At 42.2% G+C, this 26,034-nt stretch overlaps 1 protein-coding gene across 4 annotated transcripts; it reads left to right on the forward strand.

The window, feature by feature from the left end:
- The first annotated feature begins 5,222 nt into the window (after positions 1-5,222).
- vps9d1 (VPS9 domain containing 1) lies at positions 5,223-25,386 on the forward strand. Of its 4 annotated transcripts, none has more exons than XM_028005800.1 (16): positions 5,223-5,352; positions 6,241-6,301; positions 7,252-7,425; positions 7,552-7,687; positions 7,788-7,899; positions 12,495-12,557; positions 13,530-13,585; positions 16,221-16,308; positions 17,869-17,951; positions 18,023-18,216; positions 18,365-18,583; positions 18,647-18,776; positions 21,805-22,010; positions 22,564-22,645; positions 23,364-23,468; positions 23,618-25,386. In XM_028005800.1, the coding sequence occupies exons 1-16, from the start codon at positions 5,266-5,268 to the stop codon at positions 23,718-23,720; spliced, it is 1,899 nt and encodes a 632-aa protein (XP_027861601.1). In that variant the 5' UTR covers positions 5,223-5,265; the 3' UTR covers positions 23,721-25,386. The 4 variants fall into 4 exon arrangements, with proteins under 4 accessions (XP_027861601.1, XP_027861608.1, XP_027861615.1 ...); XM_028005807.1 differs by having other exon boundaries at positions 13,533-13,585; XM_028005814.1 differs by lacking the exon at positions 5,223-5,352 and adding an exon at positions 5,446-5,726 and having other exon boundaries at positions 7,206-7,425.
- Positions 25,387-26,034: the final 648 nt, after the last annotated feature.

Raw genomic sequence — 26,034 nt, forward strand, 5'->3', positions numbered from 1 at the left:
AATAATAAGAATATGAGGTCTTCTTCTTCTTCTTCTTCTTCTTCTTCTTCTTCTTCTTCTTCTTCTTCTTTTCTATTATGGCGGATCACAAGCAACTTTAAGGTGCATACCGCCACCTACTGTACATGAGTGTGTAGAAGCATTACTTCATATCTATTAAATTGTATTTTTTAATTTTGTATTCTTAAGATAAATAAACAATGCTTTCCTTAATTTGTGAATATCTGTTATGTTTCCTTCATTTCCTAATATACCTTTAAGATTCCATTCATGCCCCATATTTCTAACTATTCTCTTTAATTCTTGCCTTTCGAGTTCATTTGACTTACAGTTCATCAATATGTGTTCTACATTTTCTTTCTCTCCACATCTCTCACATTTATCATTATTTTTCCTCCCTATTGTATAAAGCATGTCATTTAAGTAGGTATGACCTACTCTTAATCTACTAATTATTATTTCTTCTCTTCTGTTTCTTTCATTAATGCTTCGAATTCGAACTGACTTTTGTACTTCATATAATCTTCTTCCTTTCTTATCTTCATTCCACATTTTTTGCCATTTCTCCATTTCTTTACTTTTAATAAGTGATTTCCCTTCCCCTTTCCCAAAAGGTATTGAAATTGTTATTTCCCCGTCTAAAGCCCTTTTAGCTAATTTATCTGCCTTTTCATTGCCTTTTACTCCTTCATGTGCTGGCACCCAACAAAACCAAACATCAATGCCACCCCTATATAATCTCAATAAAATATGATGAATTTCTAATACTAAATCTTTTCTATCGTTTCCTTCTCCCTTAATACTTTCTACTACTGCTTTGGAATCTGTGCACACCACCACCCTGTCTGGTCGGACCTCCTCAACCCATTGCAAGCTTAGTATAACTGCCACCATTTCTGCTGTAAAAACTGACAATTGATCTGATATTCTTTTAGAAATAAATGTTTTAAACTCTGATATATATATTCCTATTCCCACATATCCTTTTAAATTCTTAGAACCATCTGTATAAATTTTAAGATAATTGTTATATGTATTTCTTAAATAAATATCAGTCTTGATCCCTATTTCATTTAAATTCCAATCATTTTTCATTGTATTAATTTTCAAATCTACATTAACCTCTGGTATTAACCATGAAGGAATAACGCTAATTGGATTAAAATGAGCTATTTCCTTGTCCTCTAATCTATACATTTTAATCCATTTCCTAACTGTAAGTGCGGCAAGCTCTCACTAGTCTAGCCCCTTAAAGCTCTTTCATACGCGACACGTTTCTTCTAGAAAAAAAAGAGGTCTTGAATCCGACGGTCATCTTTCAGTCTTTACTGAACTTAAAAGAACATAAAAATAACAAACAGATTCAAAACAAATAGAAAGTGACGGTCAAAAGACTGTGTTACTCTCCAGGTGCCAGACTTCTACAAAGAGCAAGTACTTTCGTCTTGGATAAACTAATTAGTCACTAACCAATCAAAAGGCACCATGTCATAAGATCAAACACAATACAATTACAGACGCTTATCTTTTTCAAATAACAGAGGAAATACACAAACACAAATAACATTTTATATTAGGTTCCAAAAATGTATATATGGCTCCTACACTAACCATCCATCCAAATCCATTACTTTGGAACTTCAAATATACCCAACAACTCTGTAAAATAATTGAATTCACATTATCATCTTTATTACTTTTAATTTTCATCCAATATGCTAAAGCTAATTTAATTCTCCTCATTTCCAGTGGAGTTTCCCCAGTTTCAATTAAAAGAGCATTAATAGGTGTTGTTTTTGCTGCTCCTGTACATATACGTAAAGCCCTAAATGCTTATTAAATGGTAATATTATTGCCCTTCTCCAACTATTTGGTATCGATCCTTCTTTCCATATTTTATTAAATAATTTTAATATTAATTTCAGTGTTACTTCCGGCATCTGTTGAAACATAGCATAACATAATTGATCCTCCCCTGGAGCTGAATATCCTGTCCCTTTCAATACTGTTTTTATTTCTTTCATGGTTATATTCATATCTAATGTTGACATATATTTTTGATATTTTTCTAGTGAATTTTTATGATTTCCAATTTTTTGAATCATCTGCCTTCTATGAGTATCTGTCAACTGATCACCACTATGAACAGCCGCGAATGTCTCACCTAACAACGCTGCCTTATCTTTATTTAAAACCAAAACCTCCTGTCCTCTAACTAAGGATGGAATATTAACATTATTCTTTTTCCCCATCATTTTTCTAAACATTAACCAAACATTCTTTAAATTTATTTCTGAACCTATTGATGAACAATAATCTCTCCATGTTTTCTTTTTTGCATCCTTTATAGTTTTCCGAGCCTTTGCTCTTTTCCTTTTATAATCAATAAGGTTTTCGATTGTTAAATTTTTCTGTAATATTTTAAAAGCTTTATTACGATCTTTAATTGTTTTACTACATTCATTATTCCACCAAGGAACTACTTTCTTCTGACCTTTCACTTTTATTTTTGGTATACTATAATTTGCAGCATTTAAGATATGTTCTGTTATTTGATTTGTACATTCTTCAATATTACCTTTAATGTTACTACATGACTTGTTTCTTCACATTTTGTTTTAAATTTAAACCAATTAGCTTTATTAAAGCACCATCTTATTAATGTTAACTCTTCTTGTCTATTTATATTGTCATCAATTATTGTACTTACTGGAAAATGATCACTCCCTATTGTAGACTCCCAATTAACATCCCATTCACATGCATTAACAAGACAGTCTGATATTAATGTAATATCCAGACATGAAACTGTATTTTTATGTATATTTACTCTTGTACCTTTTCCATTATTAAGACAAACTAATGACCTTTCATCCATTAATTCTTCCACTATTTCACCATTATGATCTGTCTTCTTGCTGCCCCATAGACTATTGTGAGCATTAAAATCTCCACACCAAACTTCTCTTCTATGTATTTTCCCTATTTCCTTAAATATTTCACTATCAAGATTTTTACATGGATTATAATAATTTATCATTTTAATATTTCCATATTTCCTTAAATGAAATATTTCTATATTAACACATTCTATTTTTTTATTTAATGAGTTGTTCTTATAAGCAATTCCTTCCTTAATTAAGATGGCACATCCTCCTCCACTACCATTACTTCTATCCTGTCTTTCTATGTTATATCCAGGAATTTTAAAATCTAAATTTGAATTTAACCATGTTTCTTGTATGCATATCTTGTATCCTAATCCTGACCATTTTCTGTTATTTCAGTGGCACTCAAAATGGTATGAATCTGATCTGCTTGAATTTCTTTCATATCTAGGAACCTCCCTGCTGCTGTTACTATTGCTTTTATTTTATCACTTTTCTTCTTCATTTGGACTGTAACATTAATAATATATGACATATAAATGCTACAAAGTTTTCTTTTTTCACCATCATTGTATTTTCCTCTACTTTACATTTATGCACACATGTATTATACGTATTTGTTGTTGGCATTAGTATTTGTCTCTGTTCTTCATTTTTGTTCCGAGAAGTGTAACTTTGATCTGTTTCTCCCAGCCTCATTCCTCTTGTACTATCTTTCTTTACTCTTTTTAATGCTTCTGCATATGAAACTTTTTCTGTTATCTTGATTTTCTGGGCTTCTTTAGCTTCCCTTTGAACTATACATCCACCATAGGCTGCACTGTGATCACCTCCACAGTTACAGCATTTGATTTTAGCATCTTAGTCACACTTTCCAAATTCATGTGGAACTCCACATCTTGCACATCTAATTTTTCCCTTACATTCTTTTGCAATGTGTCCCATTCTTTGACAGGTAAAACATCTGAGCGGTTTCGGGATGTACTCTCTAACTTTATAGTTCATGAATCCTAGCTGAATATTTTCTGACATTTTGTTTTCAAACTGTATTATCACAGCCATAGTATCTTTGAGTTCCCCTTCTCTTCTACTTTTAATCCTGATGGCATTTGTTATCTTCCCTCCTTTGATTTCATTCTTCACCTCCTCCATTGTCATTTCAAGTGGAACTCCTGAAATTACTCCTCTCAACCTTGCCATATAACCTGGTATATATGATTTAATTCTTTCTCCCATCAGAGTTTTCATTTTGATTATCTTCTGTTGTTGTGCCTCACTTGAATTATCACTTTTCTGTTGTTCATGATTCTGGCCGTTTTAATTTTCCCTATCTCTTCCTCTATTGCTTTGGTTATCTTTATCGGATGAATATAATCTTGCTGAAATTCCACCACAACTTTGTATTCCACTTCTGATTTACTGTTATCTTGTTCCCGTGAACTCACTCTTTGATTTATTTTTGTCCTTTTACTGCCTTCCGCTCCTGGCTCACTTTCATCCGACCAATTTCTTGCCCTTTCATGTCTCTTTCTGATTGCTCTTTTCATTTTTGCTGACCTCGATATCATCCACTCCATTTCCTTTCCACTATTTCCTCCTGATGTAGAAGCCATGCTACTACAGTCAATGCACAGCTTATGTGATCCACCAAATCAGCTCCTACCGCCTTCTTTGTTTGTTGTGTTCAATTGTTCGCCTTTCACACCCAACCAACTTCCGCGTTCCGGTTCTGCGAGACCAGAGCCTCAGCAGAATATGAGGTCCTTTTATTAGAGTCCATATATAGATATTTATAATTATATACATAATATAAATTATATTTTTTTTATCACTTAACTAACATATAAAACTTTATATGTTCAAGTTTATAACTTGAACATATAAATTTATAATCCAATCTCTCTAGTGTAACTGTCTGTCTCTTTCATCTGCAGCTCTATTTATGTATGGAAGCCCATTTCCACAATTTAAGTCTTCATATTTTCATGTAGTTTTTTCAGTTTATTTGCTATGCCCCGCCAACCTCTGAATATGTAGACAGGAAATTATCACCTTTAATCATTCAAACTTTTTTAAACCCTGGACTTGACACAGAATAAGCAGTAATGCAACAATGCGACATTGATAAATATTTATTTGACAACTGAAAATGAAACCACCACCTCGGATTAACACATCTGTACTGAAGAGGATAAGGGCCACCAAAAAAAAAAGAATTCTCGGAATTCTTCTTTTTTTTGGTGGCCCTTATCCTCTTCCGTACATCTGACAATAGAAGACAGATATTAATAATTTCCCTAGGAAACAACCTGCATGGCCACCGGAGGGCGCCGTGCACCTTAGTGAGCAGCCCGTGAAGCTGAAGAAGAGGAAGAGTATGGCGGACGGCGGAGGGAAGCCGCTGCAGAGCGCCATGAAGATGGCCAAGCAGGCGATCCAGCTGGAGGGGGGAGACAGGCAGCAGGTAGGCGGCTGCTCACTGGACGGCAGGATCAAAGCTCCGGGCTGAAGCCGACCGGAAGTGACGATGTATGGAATGTAAACAAACATGGGGGCGGGGGCTATTCCAGCTGTCATGTCCAGAAAAGCCAGTAAAAGGACCAGCTGGGAGCTTGACTGGTTATAATGGTCATAATGTGGGTAAAAATGGGGCGGAAGCTCCTGATGGACTGGAGAGGCTCCCTACGTTTACCCCCAGAGGTGGTAGTTTACACACTGATGGTAAATTTGTAGAGTATATTAATCCTCCTCCAGATCACCGGAGCCTCCAGACTCTCTGACCTCTGAACCCTCTGACCTCTCTGGAGGAATCCTCTCTTTCCTCAGTCTCTTGATGGGGTAAATCTGAAACCTGCTCACATTTCTTTCCAAATGCCTGATGAACGTAGATCTTTATTTTATTTTGGCTCAGTCGTGGTTCTTGTTCTGGTTCTGCTGGACTTCTTTCCTGTTAAAGGGGAGGTATTTTTTCTCTCCACTGTCGCCCCCTGCTGGTCCAGGAGGAGTGAGTCAATGCTCTGCTGGGTTTCCTGAGATAGAACCAGTTTAACAGGTTGGAATAAAGAACTGGACTAAATGCAGATTCAGATTTATTTGTATCCCAAATGGGCAATCAACGTTTTGATCCCATTCAGTCCAATCCCGTTCTAGTGATTGAAAACTGGAATGGGATTGGACTGACTGAATATTTATGAAGATAAATCTCTTTTTTAATAAAGTAACATTTATTTTGACTTCAACTGTTTGGAGAATGTTTGTTCTGGTTATTTCTGGAGGAAATCCTCAGGTTGATCTGGTGTGAAATTCGTGTCAACATGACCAGATGTTACAGTTGATGTGTTTCTGTCTGCAGGAAGCTTACTGCCAATACCTGCGAACCATCAACTACATTTCACACGTTCTTCTCCAAGAAGGTGAGCCTCAAAGATCTGAGCTTCGCCGCATGTTAAATAATATATATATTTAGCTGCTTCATTAGTTTCATGTTCAGCAGTTTCCAGTGAGTTACTTCATTTTACATAAAGCAGACCCATTTATTGATTGATAGATGCAGTAATATTCATTATTTCCAGACTTGAAGTCATAATTTACTGACATTTATTTAATATAATCCCATCTCAGAAGAGCATGATGACCCGGATTAGCATCTGTGTTCAGTGAAAAGTGTGAGGAAGGAGAGATGCGGTTTGCTGGCTCTGACATGCTGCAGTTCCTCAGGCTTCACCTGGTTTACCTGTCCAGGTTCACTCACTTTAGAGTTTTATCGCCCCCTGGTGGAGAAAGGTGAAAATCAGGATAGATTACTAACTCAGCAGCTGCAGCACCAAGAACAGACAATAAGCAACATCTAGAAGTCAGATCAGTTGGGTCGATCCGCTTCACGGACCAGTACGTTACTGGGAACCACGGAGCAACCAGTAGCCACCCAGTTGGGTCGATCTGCTTCCCAGCCAGTCTGTGGCAGCGTGACTGAAGCTCACTAAAACGTCAGAAGAAGATGAGAGACGCCAGAACCAACAAAGAAGACCAGCTTGAGGTCAACCTGAAGAACCAGAACCAGAACCTGGACCTCCTGTTCAACAGAACAGAATAGAAATGTCCTTAATTGTCCCTCTGTGAGGACATTCAGCTCCATCTTTCTAGATTATAATCTTGTATTAATTGCTGTAATTTTCAGATAACCTGAACATTTTCATTAGCTGGAGGTCAGAATTATGAAACAGGAAGAAACATCTGGAATATTTTACTTCATGACGCTCTAATCTTGTAGAATAAATTATTTAACTTTTAGAACTGAACAAGCTGAACTTTTCATAGGTTTTGTCCTGGATTATTTGTCCGTCTCGTGTGTCTCTGTCCTCAGAGACGCAGGTGGAGGTGGAGCGGATGCTGCGGCTGGCGGAGCAGTGTCTGGACCGAGCCAAGACCTTCATAGGGAAGGGCTCTGTCCATCCTGTCCCCCCTGTCCTCCACAACGCCTCCTGTTCTTCAGCTGACCAATCAGAGGCTGAGGCCAGTCCTAAGGCTGGAGACAGAGGTGAGTCCTCTCCTCCAATCAGAAGCAGGCCTGGCATAAACTCAGAGACCAATCACAGCTAACTTCCTCCTGGGTTAGGGCTCTGACATTGTCATCTTGTCTCTTAATGTCCCATCTTGTCCCCAGCCTCTGCTGCTGAGGGACAGGTTGACGCTTCGTCCCGGTTTGGTCTGTCAGATGATGGTGGACAGCCGTCCTCTTTCCCTCCTCCTGATGTCTTCCAGAGACAACAGACTGCAGCTTCACACGACTCCAGCAGGAAGTAAGTCCAAATCTGCTGCTGGTTCCACTGATTCTATAGACTATAGCAGACCGATGTGTCCACTGATTGTCCTCGTGTGTCCTGGATGTGTCCCCTGCAGGACGCTGACCCCGGTGGAGGAAGCGTCCCGGCAGAACCAGAAGCTCCAGGCGTCCTATGAGGCTCGTGTGGCCCGGCTGGCTCCGGGTCAGGCGTCCCAGAAAACCTCTTTGGTGAGTCTGGACCTTGCAGAGCCGATCTCTGTCATCACTTCCTGTCTGAATCCCAAGGGCCAATTTACAGTTCCTGGAAAAAGTTTTCACACCCTCCCTTTATTGCTTCAGCCAGTCAGGATCGACAGGATTAAGACCTTTAATGTCAAAGTGGAAAGGTTTTCCACAGAACATTGGTCTAGTTGGTCCAGTTGGTCCTGGGAGGAGTTTCTGACCTCCTGTTGAACCTCTGCGTGAAGGAGCAGCATCTGTGGATGATGGAGCTCTTCTCCTGATCTCTGAAGTCCAGCTGATTGGACCAGGTTCTGGTTCTTTTGTCACAATCCCGATCTCGGGACCAGAACTTTGAGACCTTTGGACCAGCTCCTTCTTAACCAGAACCTTTTGGAGCAGCGTTCTTATCACTGCAGTTCTGATCCATCACTCAGAAACTGCTCCACATGAGCCAGACCTCTGAGCCGGAGGAACCAGAACCTCAGACCCATTGACGATGACCCAACCGCACAGAGAAGAACCAACAGAACCATCTGCAGAAACCCAAGATGACACCCTGAGGTTTCAGGACCAAAACCTCCAGACAATGGTCGACACTAACAGAACCAGAACCTTCTCTCTAGCGCCCCAGCGTGTTTTCTGGTGTGTTTATTGATCCATTAGGACACAGGTGTCAAACTCCAGTCCTGGAGGGCCGCTGCCCTGAAACGTTTAGATGAGCCTCTGCTGCAGCACCTGAACAGAATAATTAGGTCATTAAGGTTCTGGAGAACCGATCTACACAAGGAGGAGGTCATTAAGGTTCTGGAGAACCGATCTACACCAGGAGGAGGTCATGAAGCCGTTTTATTCCAGTGTTTTGTACCTGTGGCTCATCTAAACCCCGCAGGACAGCGACTGGAGGACTGGAGTTTGACACCCCTGCATTAGGGGGCGCTGTAGCCTCAGTAACGGATGTTGGGTTCTGATGGATCCGTTCCAGTCGATGGTTCTGCCAGCAGCAGATGGACTTCAGGATATCTGAACTAGAACTCTTTGATTCTGATCCGGTCAAGATATAAGCACACTCCTCCGGGACCTGAAATGTACCAAGAGGTCCGAAACATGACTTCCGGGCTTTTATTTTGAAACTGTAGTGGTTCCGTTTCGGCGTCATTGATGAAGCTGGGGGTGAAAGGGTGGGTTCATCTGGACTCTGGGCTTATTTAACTCCAGATAAGGTCCAAGTGGCCCTGTAGAACCTCTCCTTCGTCTCATGTCTGTGGTTGGAAACCAGAGCCTGAAGAAATACCATGGTGAGCCGAACCTTTTCTTGAACCACGGTTCCTCGCGTCTTTTCCTTTTAGATTAGGAAAATGTGTCGGAACCAGGTGGAGCTGCGGCCATATTGGAGGAAGCTGACGATGTTCATGAAGGTAAAGTGTTGGCTAACTGTTGCAAGTCGGTTCGGTCCAGACTGACACGTGGTCCGCTGCAGACACGGTAACGAGCCTCACACAGAACCCGAACAGAACCGGAACCAAATATAGCTAGAACCAAAGTAGAACCACTCGGAACCAGAACTATGGGTCCATAAAGTCTGAGTGCTTCCAGATTAAACGGTGAAATTCTGGTTCAGATTCCTGGAGATCTTTCAACCTTTTCCACTTCCAGTCTGACCCAGTTAACCCAGTTAAGCTCCAACTTCAGGTGTTCATTTAATGGGTTGAAATAATATTTATTTTTATTAAATCTTGTCGTAACTCATATTGACCAAGTATTGATGGTGTTGGGGGACGTACGGACCTCCAGTAGCAGTCAGTTTAAAGAGGCCTCTGACTGAAGACAGTCTCGTGCTAACATGCTAACAGCTGAACATCCAGACAGCAGAGATGCTTTTCCACAGTAAGCTCTGCAGGTGTGATTCATAATTTAAGTGATTTGAGGCGGTCGTCTCTCAGCTTCTTGGTCCGGAGGTTCTCAGAGATCCAAGTTGCTGTTCAGGTTTTTCAAGGGCGTAAATCCATCTCATTATGGGGGAACCATAAACAGGAACATTTCTTATGAACAATTTTGGGGGGTCGGCAAAGTTACAGTGAAATGTAAAGTAAAATGTAGTTTAGAAAGTTTTTAAACCACATTCAAGCTGCAGGACCAAAAATGACTAGTAATGCACATCAAACATGTTTTATTCTCAGTAAACAGCCTGCAGAGAAATAAAACTAAAATTCAAATGTTGCTTAGATACGATTTGTTCTGTCTGATCTAATCTCTGCTGCACCTTTACAAACATTTAAGGCTCTAAATAAAAAAGTTTTAATGAGTAACTTCATCATAAACATTGATTTATTGAAATGGCTCCCAATACAAGTTATGGGCTATTTAAATTATAACTTGTTAATTTGCTTTAATTTAAGCCTTTTTTAGCTTTGCCATGTCCTGGTCACTGAGAACAAACAGGTAGATAGAAATGAATATCTGGGGAATATTATATGTAACATTTAAAACATGAGAGTCTATATAGAAAAATATTCAGATCCTATTTTGTGTTTTTAAAGGTTCTACGTTGAAGACAGTGAGAAATAAAGTTATAACTTTTAGTTTTTTCTATCCGTTCTGGGCCCCCACTCTGAGCTGGTCCACTTCCTCAGCTCCACCTCCAGTTTCAAACTCTAATTATTAACTAAAAGTTAAAGAGCTAAATATGAATGAGATGTTTACTACCTTTGACAAAAAAAGCTTAAAGTTTATGAAAGCAATGTAGCAGTTTTGCTAATAAGGCAGCTTATCATGATTCAAAGTAATGAAATTACTGCAGTCTGACTTTTATTGTTAATGTGTTTCTTCTTTTTGAGCAGTAAAAGTAAATAAAAGGTGTTACATGTCTTTTGCTTTAAGTATTTACTTACTGAAAGGTTTTATGTTTGTGCTGCAGAGCCACAGCTAACAGCTAGCAGCTAACAGCTAGCAGCTAACAGCTAACAGCTAGCTCCTCCCTCCAGCGGTTCTGCCAGCCGGTACCGTTCAGCTGCTGTTGCTCCTCCCACACTTTGGACTGAACCATTGTTCTAGTAATGGAGGGGGGACCTAAAAATTAATTCTTATTTTTTCCTGAGATAAATGGCAGATTTATTTCGTCCTTTGTTTCATTTTTCTTTTCATATTGATATTACTTAAATGCAAATGTTTCTTCAATGGCTTTTTTTGGGGGGACAATTCTAGACTTTTATAGATTGGGGGTCCGGACCCCCCCGACCCCCCGGGATTTACGCCTGTGGATTAATATATTTGCATGAGCATGGTTGTTATTAAATTTATTTACATTCAGTCATATTGAATTACTTACATCACTCAAATATACAGTATATATATATATATATATGTAAAATAAACTATCTCTTATGGTTATATTTGTGTTATTAATATTTAACACCCTTGATGGAGTGGCTTGTCAACAAATAAGTAATTTCCCGTTGGCGATCAATAAAGTATATTTTATTCTATTCCTTTCAAAACAAAATGCATCAAAGAAGAAGATTCCTGTCAAAGTTGGGCTTTTTATTGGCAACAAACTGGAAAATGAATTCCTTTTGGCTGATGGAACGGTAGAGAATACTCACCCCTTAAATAATAAACGATTGTTTTATACATTTCTAAAACCTGATGACAGATTGTGAGCGATTTCCAACACCGAGTCACTGGGAGGTGACAGACCTGGTGACGCCCTCCAGCCAGTGACGGACCGTTTTTAGGAGGGTCTGGGGTTTTAGGGGTTTTTAGGGGTTTTAGGGGTTTTAGGGGTTTTTAGGGGGCTTTAGGAGGACTTGATGGATTTTCTCTGTTTTCTGATGAAGCGATCAGTAATCTGATTACCTAAAAGCATTTTTCATCTTCAGATGCTGCAGGTGGTGAAACAGAGCAGTGACCTCACTCCTGCAGCACCTGGTGGATCTAAAGTGCTGCTGACCTCTGACCTATGCGGCCCAGATGCACACGTTTCAGGCGCTATGGTGTTTGTTCTGGTTATCTGGAGTTTAGTGTGGATGATGGCTGCTGCGAAATTTGGGTTCTTCTCCTAACGATCGACACACTTTGAGTCTGCTGCTCTGTTTACCTTCATCTGCAGTTTTACACTTGATTTTGTTGTTTGACATGAAAATATGAAACAATGTTCAATTCATTTATTGGTCATCATGGCGTTTTATTCCGGATTATTTTGGGACTCTGGGCTGCGGCTAAGCCTCCTGCTGTTGCAGAACCGGTTCTGAGAGTTGCTGCCAACGTTTAGGTTGGAACCGGTCCGGATCGTTCTCTGGACTTTCATTAACTCATCAACTGATGGAGACTCAGTTTCTGTTTTTATTCCACTTTTGTTTGCTGGATTTCTGCTGATTGCTCCTTATTCTCTTGTCGTGTTTTTGTCACAAATTAAAATGTAATAAAGATAATAGAAATATTTATGTTGTGTTTCCTGTTTTCATTGTTTAAGGAAAATGGACCTCTAGTTTCTGTCTGGACACTGAACCGTGTTTAGGAATCTGGTTCTCTCTGCTTTTAAAAGTTTGTTTCAAATGTCTGAGTTTTGGATATAAATGTTTATCATAAATATCTTTCTGCTGCAGACGCTTTCTCTGCAGCGGCAGATGATGGAGAATCTGATCATCGCCAGAGCCAGACAGGACGCCGTATCCTTTCACCGAGCGCTGCCAAGATGGAGTTAAAATCTGCTGCTTTCTAGAACTTGAGCTGCTTTAATATCCAGATGAGGGAAGCCAGTTATCGATTGAGTTATAAAAAAAAAATCAATGAGCCTGATCATCTTTCCATAACAGAACAGGCTAAATTTATCATAACATGCTGAGTTAAAAACATCATCAAAATTTTTACATTTTTTTGTCAGTTTTATTAAATACTGACTGAACAAACAGAAATTCTCACATAATTAAACTTAGACCTATTTATAAAATAGAGCTAAATAGAATAAAGATTAGATTTCCAAAGTATCTCAAATGATTTGTCATCTGAAGCGTTCATAATTACACTTTAAGATTTCACACATTTATGACTCATCAAAACTACATTTGTGGATGTTAAGCCCCCTGAGCCGTCCAAACTGTTGCCTGCAGAATTTTTGGGTTTCCGGTACAAAATAGTCTGAAAATGCCACAATGAAGAAAGAGCTCAGCGTTACAAGATATGACAACAGTAACTTTGTGATTGAAGACTGCTTCAGAAATCTGCAGATTCCTATTTGTCCTCTTCCAACAGCCATTGCACTTAAAAACAGAAGAGACAAATTTTCAGAAATCCGTTTTCATTGAAATTTTAAAATCTGCATAAATCTAAAAGATTTAAGATATCTTGATTTAGAATTATGACTGGTCAGAAAAAAGGATATCATAAATTTACTTTGACTAGTCCGATTGCAATAGATACATGAAATGTGCATTTCTTGAATTGAAGCCTCCAAACACTCCAATAGTAAATCTGTCAGAATGGAATTGGAGAAATCTTCATGAACTAAAACATTTATTCATAAACCACTTTCAGAGATCAGGGATGTGAGTGAAGCAGATTTTATGCTAAAGCAGCTTGCCATAGTTGGTGAGCAGTAGAGTTGGTTGTTCTGAACTTTGACCTTTCCTCAACGTGAAGAGCAGCTGCAGAGGAAGGTGGAGGAGAGGAGGCAGAGGCTGCAGGACGAAGCTAACAGGTAGCAGCACATCATCATCCTCACCTGTGGTCTGGGGAGCGTCCAGCTGCTCGTTTCTGCCTGGCTGGTCAGATGCGATCCAAAGATTGCTCTGTTATCTGTTGGTTTGGTCTGATGTAACTCTGGGTTCAGTTTGGGATTCCGTGTCCGCCCAGCGTTCCCAGCATTCCCAGTTCCACTGGAAGCTGCAGTGGCACCTGTAAACTTTAGCAGTCGCATATTTGTGGCTATAAAGAAATCAACCTGGTTATAGTTGATTAATCAGGTTCTGGTCTAATCAATCAACTTATTAGCACATGTCAGCAGCAAGGCGCTCAGATTGATTTACGTCAATGAACCCCAAAATAGAAAGTTGCTCAGCCACACAGTCGGCAACTGAACACGTCGATGAGACGTCAACAGAATCTCATCAGATTATTGATCAGCGTTTCATTGATTATGGTTCAACAGCAGCTTCTAGTCTTAAAGGATCTCAGGGTTTCAGATGTTTTGCAGTTTGCTGGAAGTTTGTTCCAGATCTGTGGTGCATAGAAGCTGAATGCTGCTTCTCCATGTTTGGTTCTGGTTCTGATGCAGAGCAGAACCAGAAGACCTGAGAGGTCTGCTGGTTGATAGAATAGAATAGAAGTACTTTATTCATCCCAGCAGGGAAATTATTTCGCAGTTACAGCATAGAGACAAGACACAATAACAACCACCACTGAGTAGTAGTTGTAGATAAATAAGAATAAAATATAACATGCTGTCAATATAAAAAGCAGCTTAGAGCAGTCCTTGCAAGGATTCAAAATGCAGAACAGAATGTATGTAAATATATGTACAGCAGTGTGCCACAGTGCATTGTGTGAAATTGGACTGATTAGTGCAGAACAATGATTTAGCTTTTATTGTACAGTGAGATGGCATGTGGCAGGAAGGATTTCCTGTATCTGTCCCTACAACAGCGGAGCTGGAGCAGCCTATGTGAGAAGGAGCTCCGCTGTCTGTCCACTATGTGGTGGAGAGGCTGCTGTTTATTGTCCATAATAGACAGAACCTTCTTCAGTGTCCTCCTCTCCACCACAGTTTCCAGGGACTCCAGCCTTAGTCCCAGTACAGAACCAGCTTTCCTGATGATTTTGTCTGGTCTATTAGAGTCGCTGGCTCTGATGCTGCTTCCCCAACACACAGCAGCAAAGAAGATGGCGCCGGCAACAACACTGTGATAAAAGGTCTCCAACATCTTGCTGCACACATTGAAGGATCTCAGCTTCCTTAAAAAATAGAGTCTGCTCATCCCCTTCCTGCACACAGCGTCAGTGTTAGATGCCCAGTCCAGTCTGTTGCCGATTACAACTCCCAGGTATTTGTAATCCTCCACCTCCTCCACCACTTCCCCTTTGACCTTTAGTGGCCGTGAAGGTATCTTCTTCCTTCTGAAGTCAGTCACCATCTCTCTGGTCTTACTAATGTTGAGCCTCAGGTGATTCTGCTCAGACCACTCCACAAAGCCGTCCACCAGTGTCCTGTACTCCCCCTCCCCTCCATCCCCTATACACCCGACAACCGCTGAGTCATCAGAAAACTTCTGTAGGTGACATGACTCAGAGTTGTACTGGAAATCAGTGGTGTACAAGGTGAAGAGAAAGGGAGAAAGCACAGTTCCCTGTGGAGCTCCTACGTCACTGACCACCACATCAGACAGGACACTGCCCAGACGGACAAACTGTGGCCTGCCTGTCAAGTAGTCAGTCACCCAGGAGATCACTGAGTCGTTGACACCCATCCTCCGCAGCTTCTCACCCAGCAGCAGAGGCTGGATGGTGTTGAAGGCACTGGAGAAATCAAAGAATGTGATTCTCACAGTGTCTCCTCCACCATCCAGGTGCGACAGCGCTCGTTGCAGCAGGAAGATGACGGCATCGTCCACTCCTAAGTGGGGCTGGTAGGCAAATTGCAGGGGGTCTAGAAACGTCCTCACCGGAGGCCTCAGCTGGGCCAGGACCAGTCTCTCCATGACCTTCATCACATGAGATGTGAGAGCGACTGGTCTGTAGTCCTCTGGGTCGGCTGGCCTTGGCTTCTTGGGAACAGGAACCACATGTGATGTCTTCCACCGCAGCGGGACTCTCTCCAGCCTCAAGCTCAGGTTGTACATGTTGTACAGCTGCCTCCTGTGTCCACCTCCTCACCGTCCTGATGCGCACAGGCTGCCTACTCACTAGAGGGACATACTTGGGAGTCATCCTTACCAAGATGTGGTCCGACCTGCCAAGAGGGGACAGGGCTGTGGCGCTGTATGCATCTTTGGCATTAGCATACAGGAGATCCAGCATTTTGTTTTCCCTGGTGGGACAGTCAACATACTGCTGGAAGTTGTTTAGAGTTTTGTCCAATGAGGCATGGTTAAAGTCACCTGTGATGACCATGAAGGCGTCCGAGTTTTTAGTCTGTATTTTGGCTGTAGTAGCGCTGATGACGTCACAGGCCACCGCTGCATCAGCTGATGGGGGAATGTAAACAGCGATCAAAATGGCGGACGTTAGGGTTAGGGTCCTGATCCAGGACCCTAACCCTCCTGATCCAGGAGCGGATCTCTCAGGCCTCTCAGGAGCCTGGATAATCTGATCTAATCTGGTCTGTTTGGTCTCAACAGGAGGTTTGCTGCCTCTGGAGCACTGACTGCAGAGGAGCAGGAGCAGCGGCTTTTCTACTCCCGGGTTCTGGAGTACGAACTGGACCACGTGAGTGACCCGGCATATCATTATGACCAGCTGGCTCAGCAGAACGTCTCGGTACCAACCGTGTTCTGCTCTAGTTGGGATGGGTTCATCTGCTAGAGCAGGGGTGTCAAACTCAATTTCACCAAGGGCCACTTCAGCATATTGGCCACCCTCAATGGGCCACATTGACGGTATAAATCAGGAATGAACAAGTTCAGTCCTCCAGACTGCAACTTTTAGATGCATCCCTGCTAAAACATCCCCAGACAAAAAGTTGACTTCCCTCATTAGCAACAACTCAGTTCTGTAGAGGCCTATGAATGAGTCAATGATCCAGGTGTGTTAGAGAAGGAACACATCTAAAGTTGCAGAGTGATAGGTCTGGAAAACTAGACTTGGGCAACCCTAGCATAAATGTATGAAAATACAATGTTAAAAATAAATTAAACAACACCTCATATTGTTAAATAACTGATTTTATGTGTTCAAGTTTTAAATATTACATTTGAGTTTGCATGGATGTAAAATTACTGCTCAGTTTAAAAATTACAATATTTTTAAACTGAGCAGTTTAAAAATATGCTCAGTATTTTTAAGCTGCTCAGCTAAACTTCGCTCTTTAGCTCGTTAGCTTGTCGATGTTTCAGTTTTATTCGCTGGGAAAATTAATCTTTGTCTGCTTTAAAGATAAGCAGACAAAGAATAAAAACAAGTTTTGATATTAACTCTCAACTTCATTCACAAAACTTGTTCGTTATTTATTACACAACGAACATGTATTTCACATAAGAACCAAACAATGAGGTGATGTTTCCTGTAATTGAACACAAAGCTGATCCTCTTCACCCTGTCACCAACTCACACACATCCTCATTGTGTTCTGTAAATAAACAAAACACAAGCAAAATCAATAAACTATATTCATATTCCAGTATACTGAGTTTTGGTTTTACATTCATTCTGTTTAAATTCAGTTTGTTCGTGCTTACCAATGTTTTCCCCTGGTCAGTTCGTCCATGTCCGGTTTTAGTTCTTGTGCTGTGTGCAAAATGGCGTGTAGGTTTTCGTCAGTAATGCGCGACCTGGTCTTGGTCTTGTTTAAATTCATTATTGAAAACATCTGTTCGCTCAGATAGGTGCCTCCAAACATGGACAAAACACGAGCTGCATGGAGTCGAAGCTGCAGCATCAAATCAGGGGGCAGGAGACGGTAAAAGTCCTCGATTGAAACATCACGGAACTTCGCTCTTTAGCTTGTTAGCTTGTCGGTGTTTCAGTTTTATTCGCTGGGAAAATTAATAATCAGCTTGAGGTGACTCTGCTGCACTCTAGTGGCGAGAAGCCGTAATGTTGGCTGGTAAGAATCGGAAGGCATTATGGGAGATGTAGTTTGTAGTCAATTCGTACTCAAAACTTATTTGAAGTCAATCAATGGGGCTGTAAAACGTTGGTAGGGGGGAGAGGGCCACATAAAATGACGTAGCGGGCCACATGTGGCCCGCGGGCCTTGAGTTTGACACATGTGTGCTAGAGGTTCTGCTGGGCCCAGAGTGGTCTGGCTAAAGGTGGTTCTGGTTCTAGGACTGGCCCAAACAGTGGAGAACCAACATCAAGAAGAACCCGGACGCCTCGTTGGTTCTGGATCTGCTCTCCTACCTGCTCAGGTGATTATGGGATATATCTATATCTATATATCTATATCTGAGTCTGGAGTGATGATCCTGGTTTCTTCCAGGTCTGATCATCCACTAGTGGAGCTGCTGAGGAAACATCAGTTCAGGATCTACAATCAGCTCTACCCCATCGTCACCCAGAACCTTCCTCAGAACCTTCCTCAGAGCCTTCCTCAGAGCCTTCCTCAGAGTCTTCCTCAGAGCCCCGCCCTGCTGCTCAGGTCTTCTCGCAGCGTCCACGCCCGGCTCTCTCCAGGTGAAACATCCAGTTGGGTTAGGGTTAAAGTTAGGCGTCAACCCGCTGAGATGATGTGGGGCGTCGCAGATTGTTGCCACGGCGACCGTCGCAGCAGGTCGTCATCTCAGCGGGTCGGTGGTGAATGTTGTGTGTCGACCCGTCACAGAGCGACAACCGACCAGAACCGGCAGCTCTCTGGAAGGCGAGGACCCTGCGCAGCGGGACGACTCCTTCGAGGACCTGGAGCACTTCCTGTCCCAGCTGGACTGTGGCGACCTGCGGGAGGAGCTGACCTTTGACCCCTCCATTGAGCTGAAGCAGCTGGAGCTCAGAGCTCTAAAAGAACACCTGAAGGCCATCGTCAGAGACGTCCACGGAGCCGTTGGTGAGCTGATCGACCGATTATTGATCGATGGATCTGAATATTGATCCTGAGCTTCGGTTCTAGATCAGCTGCTGTCGCTCTGCCTGCTCTCCTTCGACTGCCTGAACACGGCGACCTTTAAGGATCTGAGTCTGGGCTGCATCGAGGAGGCCTTCTTCACGCCGCTGTGGAGCCCCCTGCTGGCTCTCTTCAGGTATTACATCTGTCTTCTGCTGGGCCAGGTGGGCAGCTCCGCCCCACTGCGCCCTGCGGCTCCGCCCCGCTCTGCCCTCCAGCCAGTGACAGAAAGTTTCTCTGGTTTATGGAAATCAGCCTAAACTCAGTTTTAGTTTCTTCCTGGGACAGCCGGCAGACGTTGCGTCGCATGGCGGCGTTTTCAGGGTTATCGTAAGATTGCCAACTTTCTCATAAATTGGTTTTCTAATTAAAATCTTGACAAATTCTACCGGTAGAAATGGACTGGAACCAGGCCTGTCACGATAACAAATTTTGCTGAGCGATTAATTGTCTCAAATTATTGCAATAACGATAATACTGTTTGTAGACCTTTTTAAACTGATTTAATGGAAATGACGTAATAATGCAAACAATATCCTGCAAAAATAGATGCAATTTATTTTCAAAAGAATATTAAATCCTGGAACTGGTGAAAAAAAACAAAAATAAAATGGATTCTCAGTCTCCATTAACAAAAAATGGGCTAAACATAACTAACTAAACATAAAAAAAGTGGAAATAAAAACTACATTAAACCAAAAGAGTGCAGATTATGAAGTCTGTACACGATGTTGCCCTTCAATAATCAATAGATTTAGATAAAGACGGTCATATCAGACTCCTATGATGTGATACTTCTCTCTTCCCTTAAGCCAACGTCAAACAACACGATTTTGTTTTTTGCCCCGATTTTCCCCTTATGACAATCTTACTGATCGGGTCCAGTCGGTAGAACATCGGACCGCTCCGATCTAAATCAGTCATATTCAACATGTTGGATTGTCTTGGCCAGTTTATCACTGGTTTTCCCCGACTGGGAGGAGAACGCAGCCTGTTGAATGTGACAGGTAGCCAATCAGAAAGCGCGGAGGGGACTCCCAAACAGCTGACACAGCGCAACCCGAAGTCCAGTGGACATCAGAGATGATATGTGGAAACAACATTAATGTTTATTCAACATTTTGTGTAAAGAATATCCACATAAATGACAAGGAGAGGAGTTGGAGCGGAACTGGTAACGCAGTTGATGAACCCAGTAACTTTTCAGCTGTTCATCATTAAAGTGACATAAATAGTGTAATGACTATTTGTCCAAAACACAAATTCAAAAATCAAAAAACTTAAAACTTAAAGGTGATCAAAACAAAAGGTGAATTCAACTCAAATAATCACTGATGCACCGTGGATTCTGTCTTATGCAGCCAAAAGTTCAAAAAAGGTCAAAATGCAGTTCTTTGTTTTATTCCACAGTTCAGGCAAAACAAGTTATAAGCTGATAGACTGATGACAAACTGGCGGACTGGGACTGGGACTGGTAAAAACCCATATGACCACCCACGTGCATAATGACCTACCTATTTATACCTTGAAACAGCCACGTCCCAAACTGAAATTAATTAACTAATTAAGTGAATCACTAGCCAAAAACCTAAATAACAAATTAAACAAAAATTCTAATTATAAATCAGCTAGAAAATAAGCAAAAAAAACAAACAAATAAACTAAATAATCTAAATTCTAAGATTTAACTGAAAATGGAGAAATGGCTTCTACAAATAGGTTCTAATGATTTTCATTCACTCAGGACTTTATGCTGACACTGACCACATGCACTGCAGGTCGAGTCCAGTAAACGATGATTAATGCTGGTTTTCAAATGCCTTAACTGGAGCCATTATTTTGTGCCCATTGTTCTCAATGTGATTTTAAACATTAAAAATACTAATTAACTGATGAAACTTAAACACACAAATGGTAAAGAAGAAAAAACAGAATAATTCACCTCCACATCATAGTGCAGCAAATGAAGCCCCGTCCTCCACTCTTTTATCCAACGCCTTTTCGTTTTGTTACATCTTTTAAAATAAGTTCATAAACTATCGTTGTTGCTTCTTCGTCATCAGCCGTGTTTGTTTACATTAATTCATGTGTGACTTTTGATGGGGTTTTCTGTCTGAAACCTGAATGTAGGTGAGAGAAACCGGTTCGAATGTGTTGTGTTGATCGTGCCGTGTGGCTGGACCTATGGCCCGGTCGAACCCGATCAGATCTGATCAAACCCGATCAAACCTGACACACCTACGATTTCCTGTCGGTTACTGTTTGGTCTCTCAGGTTTTGAAAATGGGCCGACGATTGTAAAATGGTGGACTGGACATCACACTAAGGAAATGCGCCGGAGTTGAGCCTTTTTTCTTCCAGTGTCGTCAACAGAAAGAGAAAAAGAAGAAACGGTAAAGCCGATAATTAAATTGAGGTCGGTAGTTTAATTTATCCTGCGATTAATAGATTTATTGTTTATGGCGACAGGCCTAATCTAAATCACCATCAGATGTTTTTATTTGAAAAAGTATTCACATCCTCCGTATGTACAGCCGGTTCTCAGCTTCCTGATGGCGTAGAAATAAAAAATCATCTTTGAATGTCGGCGCTCTGGGTGTTAACGAGGCTTTAGCCCCGCCCCCCACCACTGACTGGCTTATGTACTTAGAAATATGCATTCTAGAAGTTTCCTGCTTTTGTTCCATTTCCAGCTGCACTGTGAGCCTTTAAGGAGTCGCCTGTGACCCCTGACCTTTGGTGGATTTAAACCATTCAAAATTACAACATATTAGACGACATTTTCTTTCAACGCCATGTAAATAGCGATTTTATTTTAGGTGCTGCAGCTTCTAGGTGCATGTGGTGACAGTATGCCTTCTCTCAGTGCGAAGTAGAAACTGTCAGAGCCTGGAGGCGGGTCTAAGCACTGCCAATCAGGTATGTGTGCCCGCCCCTCCAACCTGATGGGAGAGGTGAAAAGGAAAAATGGAGGAAAGCTGACGGATCCAGGAAGACTGAGGTGCTGATACTAAATACTGCCAGGAAGAGGCTCAATATTTGTCCAGTCAGAGTTTATGCTCCATATTTATCCGTTTAATCTGCAGGGATTAGCAGCTTTATTGGGATTATTTTTTGCTCCTGACTGCAGGGTGAAACGTTTTCCTGCATCCTGTGTTCCTCAGGCGAGTCCTCCGGGAGCGAGAGCTTCTCTTCCAGAGGAACATGGCGCTGTACTGCAGCGCCTCGCCAGCAGAGGTCGGTGTTCCACTCAAACTGTTCCCCCAGGACCCCGGCGCGCTCCAAGGTTCCTACCCCTACCAGGTGGCGGTGCAGGAGCTGAAGCTGCTGATGCGGGACCGCTGCCCTCAGAGGAAGCTGGACTGCGTAGGTGAGATTAAACCAGATTATAATCTGGAGGTCCAGCTGCTCCTAAATCTGGTTCTGGTTCTGTCTGGGGAAAGCCTGGTATCCTAGGAACAGCCTGAACGCAACCCAGTTTGGGTCTACAGCGGTTCTGGTTCTGAGTCGGAGCTGAGTGGTTTGGTTTACCAGAACCACAGAACCAGACCGCAAGGTGCTGCTGGAAATGTCTAACCTCAGGAGAAGCAGAACTCTCTTGGTTCTGATCCGGTTTCCCTCCATGTTTGGTTCTTTTTCAAAAAGTTCTTAGCAAGTCGGGTCAGTCCGTTTCAGAACCTGCAGCTGCTTCTGCTGATCCGGAACCGGCACTGTGGAGGTTCTGTTGGGCCAACGTGAAACCCAAACCCGACCTATCAGAACCAGGATGTTGAACAGTAAGAAACCAAACTGGTTCTTCCTATGAGGTCAGTGGAGGCCCAGCAGAACCACCGGCCCGGCAGCGCCGCTCCTTGCTCTGTCAACCGGTTCTTCAGAACAGTGAATCGGACCCACTTACCGGTTCTGTTCTGTTTGTGTCTCAGTGCGGACCCTGCGGCTGATCTGCGGCTGTGCCGAGGATTACCGGAACCAGCAGGGGGGCGGAGCCTCCCGGGCCGCCGCCATGTGAGTAACGTGCCGGGCCGGCGCCGGCCCGGTTAGAGTAAACAGTCTTTCTTGTCTTTGACCTCGTTGAGCTTCGGACTCCTTCAGCCGTGAAATTGGTTCTGAAAGGCCGCCGGCGCTGTCTGGGGCTCCGTGACCCAGCAGCGCCGCTGTCGGGTCTCATCAGAATCACTCGGCCCGGCCCAGCAGGAACCGCCCCGGTTCTGGAGCTGCCTCCCTCCCCCGCTGGCCCGGCCTGAAACTGGGTCGCCACGTCTGAAGCAGGAGGTCAACGAGGCCGTTGGAGCGGGAAGAAGAGGGCGACCCGGCAGAACCATAAAACCCAGTAGAACCCAAACAAACTCTGAACTTGGTCCTCACTTTTCTAGAGGGGATTAATAATCTGAACTAATAATTTCTAATCTCTTTTCTGGAGTTGTAATTTAAGACAAGATTTAGCTTTCATTATAGTTATTTTATTAATCAATTACTGTATTGATTAATCGGGTAATAAATAGATTTTTCTGTTAACCATTTAATCCTTTTTTAGACGTTAGAAATAGAGAAAAGCTGCTAACCCGGCACCAGGGGGCGCTAGACCAGCTCAGCTTCATTGTTTCAGTTCTTCTGGCCAGCAGCGTCTTCAGAGCCTCTGTGCTCCAGTTAATGATTAATGAATTAATTGACGGTTATTTCAATAACGACGACAAACTGTTTCAGCTCCCCTCTGTCCCCTCAGCGGCGCCGATGACCTGCTGCCCATCCTGTCCTTCGTGGCGCTGCGCTGCCAGTGTCCCCAGCTGCTGTCGGAGTGCGCCGCCCTGGAGGAGTTCATCCATGAGAGGCGAGTCGTCGTCATGGAAACGGCTAACAGTTTATCAGAACGTTGACTTGTTTTCTTCTGACTCTTTGCTACAGATTTTCTGTGTCCCACCATCAAGTTTAAAACCATTTCCTGTTTGTTTACTGACCAACTTCCTGTTGTCTTCCCAGCTTCCTGATTGGTGAGGAGGGTTACTGTCTCACCTCCCTGCAGAGCGCTCTGGCCTACGTTGAGTCTCTTCCAGCAAGAGCTGACCTTGCTGACACCGAGTAACGCCCCCGACCTGTAGAGCCGCCACAGGTACCAGCTGGCCTCTGATTGGCCAGACGGAGATGAGGTCATGACCTTTGCTGTGGAGGCTCCTGGATATCAGGAAGAACTTACTGCTGGCTGTTCTGAGCATGCTCAGTAGGGGCTGAGAAACAGGAAGCACTGCAGCCGGACTGGACCGGACCGGGCTGGACTGGGGGAGGGGCTGCTTCGGCGTTTCTTCTACTTTTCCAGGTTGTTCCTCATCTTCCTCACTCTTCATCGTTTTCTGACGCTGCAGCTTTTGTCTCCGCCTCCCAGCCAATCAGAAGACTCCAGGTGTCAACTGGTTTTTCTGCCCCCTGCAGGACATTTCAATAATTCCTCTGCAAACATGATCACCTGGTTGGTGGGCGGAGCCTGAGCTGGAGAGAAACATTCAGGAAATAAAGCAGCAGCAGATCTGAGGCCTGTAATCCAGACTTTACTGGATTATTCAGTCAAAACATGGGAGTTAAACGCTGCTGCAGATTACTGTTTGAAACTACAGGAAGTCTGATAATCCTGCTGATGATCTATCCGGGTCACCATGTTGGTGAACGGCATCGTGGGTAATCTGCTTGCAGTGGATGTGATGACAGAGCAGATTCTGGGTGACCTTCAGGATGACCTCTGAGGCCTACGTCGGTCCAGATCTTGGTTTTGTTTTTTATTTTTTCCCAGAATTTAGTTTCGTCTCCTCTAGTTTTTATGCAATTCACCAGGACCTGTGCAGAGGTCGGAGGTCATTAAATCAATCGGGTAACTTTGTATTTTATTGTTTAGTTTTAAATCAGACCAGTTTATACATCCCAAAGATTCATTTAGTTCATTTTTTATTCTCAATTGTTTAAGAAGCAAAAATAATTTCTGGTCCAAAGAGCAGAAACTGGTTTTAGTTTCTGGTTCCGAGATACAGAACGGACCCAGAGTGAAGAACCGGTACCAGTAAACTGGTGCAACTGGGAGAACCTGCTGGAATATTTCTGCATCGTTTTTATTTAAGATGTTTTCAAAAGACAGAAAATCCTGTTTCCAGTTGTAACATTCAAAATGTTCAGATGTTAAAGATCCTGTGATTTTACTCTAAACTGTGCTGGGAATGTTTCTGAAATAATGCATCTTTGTGAGAAGAGTTAACAAGATAAATTGTTTAACTGTTAAACAGCTTGTTTATTTATCTCTCTCTGGGTGATTTCCAGTTTAAACTGTCTCGTCCAGCCAGACGTCTAATTTTCTTACTTAGGGAGGAAGAAATCCTTCAGCTGTTAATTTTTCAGCGAGTACGGGTCCAGCTGTTCATAGCGGAGGGCAGTTATTAATAAAACTTGTAATTTAGGTCAAAATGACTGGGCTCCACCTTTTCAAAAATTATCATGGAAAAATATGTAATAAATTTTATATTTCTATTTTCACCCTGTGGTTTGTACTATAAAGTATTTATTTTTCATTTAGCTTTACCAATTTTGATCATTTTTTTTCTTGAAAATCGCTGAATTTTCTTAATTTCTCTTTCAAATGCTCAGAAGCTCAGCAGGAAGCCGAGCTTCACCTGGGATTGATCAACCTCTCACTAACTGCACTGGCTGCCATTCTGAAGCATGTTCCTCCTGCCTGTACGTCGCTAATAAAATGACTTAAAAAGTTTTAATATATAAACTGATTTTCCATCATTTGGCTTATATACTGTATATAATGCACAGTGGAAGTCAGCAGAAAAAGACCAAAATATAATTTGAGTCTAGTTTTATTCTCAACGTCTTCCAATCCAAACCAAAAACAGAATGTAGTAAAACGGTTGGCGTCTTCTCACCTCACCTTCTCCCCTTCACAATAAAAGCATACATTCGGGGGTGAAATATATACATTGTGTCCGCCACACAGGGGGCCACAAACACAAAAACACACATGTGAAACAACGTCACATTGTTGTTTGTTGTACGTTTCTTTACATACAAGAAAACACACAAAGGAAAAACTAAACAGCAGCAACAAACCAAACAACTGAAATACTTAACGGTGTTATGCCCAGAAATGCCTGCCGAGAATTGCATCCCCTGTCGCGGGAGCGCGCATCGCTCTAAACTCTCCATATTGATGAGAAAACGAACTGAAATATGACCGAAGAGGACATTTTTGAAGATATTCGTAACATTATCACGTTTCTTAATCATGTAAGCCATAAAACGGTGGGTTTTATTTCGCAGATTAATTGAAATAAATACGGTTTTTATAGCTTTATTGAAACATCTGAGTCGAACGTTTTTCAGTCAGCGTCTGATGAAAATGGTCTCCGCAG

The sequence above is a fragment of the Xiphophorus couchianus genome, chromosome 2 (assembly GCF_001444195.1).
Source record: "Xiphophorus couchianus chromosome 2, X_couchianus-1.0, whole genome shotgun sequence".
NCBI lineage: Eukaryota > Metazoa > Chordata > Actinopteri > Cyprinodontiformes > Poeciliidae > Xiphophorus > Xiphophorus couchianus.